Raw genomic sequence first — 4,082 nt, 5'->3', positions numbered from 1 at the left:
AATGGTCATCTTCTAATGATTATGTATATTGAGAAGAGAAAGAGAGAGTTTTAGTATTATATTTTGGAACTCTTGTGGCATCTACCATAATGGAAAGGAAGGATTATTTGAGGACAATGCTTGTTTATGTGCTATTTCTACTAAAATATTTTAGAATTATAAAAAAACAAATTATATTTACCTATTAATTTTTGTTTTTAAATCATATTTCAAAGGTATTTAGTTTTTAATTTTTATAATTTCACAAAACATATGTTCTTTCCTTGAAGAAATCTTAAAAAAAAATAATAATAATAATAATAATAAAGCAAAAATAAAAATATGTGGATAACGTAAATAAAGGCTTTATCCTCGCTTCAAATAGACAAATGACAACCTGAACTGAAAGACTCTAGATTTTCTAAGTACACTTGCAAACAATTTAGAAATGGCATCGCGTGTGCTGTCCACGGCCTTGCTGACTCCTCCGGAATTCATCAAACCCTCTTCAAGCTGCTCCTTTTGTTTGCCCTCAAAAAGAGTTTTGATTAATTCCAATAGAAGTTTGAAGTGCAAAGCGGTTGGTGAAAGCTCTCAGGGCTCTTTTGATCAGACGGTTTACAACGGTGTTTATGGCCCTTGGACTGTTGAATCCTCCGATGTGAGAGAGGTAATCTGGTTCTTCTTCTTCTGTTGTGTGGCGTAGTGTGTTTTGGAAGCGCTTTTGAGGCCATTAAAAGCGCTTTTCAAGTGGTTAAATTTGGTCGATGGGATGCATTTTGGGATGAAGGAGAGACTTAAGTGTTGAAGTGTTATAATAATTTTGAAGAAACACTTGGAGTGTGTTCTGGAAGCGCTTTGAGGAGATTAAAATTGCTTTTCAACTAATTTGATTTTGCTGGTTTTTTATCAATTTTGTTTGGATGCGATGCATTTTTGAGATAGAAAAAGAGAATAAGTCTTCGAGTGTTTCAATGTTTGGAGAAAAACTTGGAAGTTTTATTTTTTAATAAAGCACTTGAAAGTGTTTCTGTTTCTGGGAAAACACTCTTAAGTGATAGATTAAAGACAATAAAAAGTGATTTTTGGGCAAAGTATTTATCAGTTGTTTCTTAAAAAGGGCTTTTAATGTAAGGAAAACTCTAATACTGGAAAAATAATAGTTATGAAGAGGTTTTTCAAGTAGTTGTCTAATTAAACTATTTTTTTTCCTGGAAATGCGCTTCTAATTGATAGGTGTTAGGCAGTAGAAAACTTGAGTTTTAGACAACTAAGAATTAAGTTTTTCTTAGAAAGGACTTTTTAGATGAGAAACACATAAAAGAATTGAAAAGAATAGTTATCAAATGGTATTCTAAAATGGTCTTCGAATTCTGATTTTAAGATTCACTTAGTAAGTGCTTTTCTGGAAGCAACATTCCAGTGGTTTCTACCAAAGAAATCCCGCTTGTAGTAGATATGATAAACAGTTAACATTTAAATAACTTGAAGCTTAAATATTAAATTTACAATGTCTTATGTGATTATGAGTATTATTAAGGATAGATAATTACCCTGTTAAATTATTACGATTTCTTGAACTCAAATGCCATGTTTGTTTTATGGGACTAATCTTAGTCCACTACTAATACATGGGCCAAAATTTTAGTTCCAAATTCATGGTGTGTTTGACAGGATAGGACTGATTTTCTATTCTAGGGGATGAAATTAAAAGTTAGTTCTTAGACTATTAGCTTTAGTCAGTCAAGTCATAAAAGGCAGTGCACGTAGGACTAAACCTTAGTCCCATATATTAGTGCTGGAACTAGGGCCGTAGGGTTAACTTCCAGTGCACAGCCTTCAAGTGACAATACATTCTAGGCATATGGGGAGAATTTTTTTAGAAAGGTTCTTCTAGTGATTTCTATAAAATACTGAAAGTTTTTCGTAGAAAATATTCTTCAAAAGGAACTTCAAGTGTTTTTCTTAGGTAAAATTTACATGTGACGGAGCAATTTTTCAATTTTTTTTATTTGAAAATTATTTCTGTTGAATTCTACAAAATTGACTCTAAAGCACTTTTACATTTTGACGTGTTTGATTGCTGTGCAACATCTCATAGGCCTCACTATAATTACCTTTGTTTGTTGTGTTGGGAGTTTTATTATATTTTTCTTGTCGAGCAGGTGATTTTGTATCGGTCAGGACTCGTAACTGGTGCTGCATCATTTGTGGTTGCAGCGTCAGCTGCCTTCTTACCCGCTGACTCATTGTTGAGTGAAATGATCAAGCAAAATCTTGACTTGTTTTACATGCTAGGAGCTGGCGGGCTAGGCCTATCATTAGTTTTGATTCACATCTATGTGACTGAGATTAAGCGCACCCTTCAGGCACTCTGGGCACTTGGTGTTGTTGGATCTTTGGCAACGTATACAGCACTTGCTCGACCTGCTGGTGAAAATTTGGTGCAATATGTTATAGATAACCCAACTGCTGTCTGGTTTGTCGGTCCTCTCTTTGCTGCTCTAACAGGACTTGTCTTCAAAGAAGGTAAAAGACCATTTTGTTAATATGCATCATTTGCTTGTTTAACTATGATATTTACTGATTAGTGAATGGTTTTACAATGGTGAGATTGATCTGATCTTTTAATGAGAAGTGGGGAAAGGGAAAAAATTTCTTTTGTTATATGCTTAATTCATCAAGGCAACTCTTAGTTGTATTGCTTATCATATGTACATTAATTTATGAAAAGAATCTCGGCCTTATAATCAGATAGGTCATGATTTTATACTGTGAAAGTGAATCTTCAATTGTCCAGCCATTATGTGTTAGCAACTCAGAAAGAATGTCTGGACTAATGCATACAATTAAGGCTTTCAAATCTATAAATACTAGCATGATGCATGCCTGCTTTTGCCGATGGTACAAAGTATGATTAATTTTCAAACTGAAATCTTGAATTTTCTGAACAGGCCTCTGCTACGGAAAGCTAGAAGCTGGAATTCTTACATTCATTATACCAACAGTACTTCTGGGTCACCTGGTACAGTTCATGCAACTCTATCAGGATAATTATCTAGTTCTGTATAAGTTTGAAAGCTTTCCTGGATGGATTTGAACAACTTCATGTTTTATCCAACCACTTCAAATTTCTTCATATGGATGAAGTGGGTTAAGACTCATATTTTCTTGCTAACTGTTGAAAGTTATTGAAGATGATTCGATTAAAACCTTGATGATCTTCACCTGAAATATGCAGACTGGGTTGATGGATGATGGCATAAAACTTACTCTTCTAGGCTCATGGATGGCACTCTTTGTCATATTTGCTGGAAGAAAGTTTACGCAGCCTATTAAGGTACATTATTTACAAATCAAATGTTGAAATTAGTGATCTTATGGCAGTTTATGTTAATTTGTTATGGAAAGATTCCACAGCTTCTAATGCTTTCTCAATTTCTTTCAAGGATGACATCGGTGACAAATCTGTCTTCACATTCAATTCTCTCTCAGAGGATGAAAAGAAGGCCTTGGTTGAGAAGTTTGAGCAGCAAAAGTACAGTGAGAAACTTAATAACTGATTGAGTGCGAAAACACAAACCCTATATTGTGAATATTTTTGCTACATTTAGGGACAAGTTTGAGGAACTCTTGGAACTTGTTCTGTGAATACAACATAATGTTGCTGATTTTTGTGATATTTTCTGTTGAGTCTTCACATCTGCAAGTTCTGTAGAAAGAATTCTTAAGATATTATAAGTGCAATTTTGTCTTGTATAAAAGCAAATGCAATTGAATTCCCCAAATCGACCGTATTTTTATTTTGTTCTTTTATATTTTCATGTAATTTGACCATATTCATGTAAATTCATATTGAGATCATCTTGTACTTGATCAAGAAAACCATCTTGAAGGGAGTTTGTGTTTTCCATTTTCTTTTTGAAAATAAGCTGAAAATTCTTCCGGCTGCAACTCTTCATAAACAATTTTGGAAAATAGTGGTTCCTGTTTTCTACTTTTTACAGAAAAAAATTGAGGAAACATTTTTATCATGTTTTTGGTGTTTAGTAAAATAAATCTCAAATTTAATATATCACCAACTTCTTTAAATATTAGGGTAT

General features: G+C 33.4%; 1 protein-coding gene across 1 annotated transcript; it reads left to right on the top strand.

Annotated features, from left to right (window-relative positions):
• Nucleotides 1-347: 347 nt before the first annotated feature.
• LOC123226953 lies at nucleotides 348-3,767 on the top strand. The gene is made up of 5 exons (XM_044651540.1): nucleotides 348-649; nucleotides 2,145-2,508; nucleotides 2,934-3,004; nucleotides 3,221-3,319; nucleotides 3,429-3,767. The coding sequence occupies exons 1-5, from the start codon at nucleotides 428-430 to the stop codon at nucleotides 3,540-3,542; spliced, it is 870 nt and encodes a 289-aa protein (XP_044507475.1). The 5' UTR covers nucleotides 348-427; the 3' UTR covers nucleotides 3,543-3,767.
• Nucleotides 3,768-4,082: the final 315 nt, after the last annotated feature.

Source organism: Mangifera indica, chromosome 10 (assembly GCF_011075055.1).
Source record: "Mangifera indica cultivar Alphonso chromosome 10, CATAS_Mindica_2.1, whole genome shotgun sequence".
NCBI lineage: Eukaryota > Viridiplantae > Streptophyta > Magnoliopsida > Sapindales > Anacardiaceae > Mangifera > Mangifera indica.
This window is presented reverse-complemented; position numbering and strand designations above follow the sequence as displayed.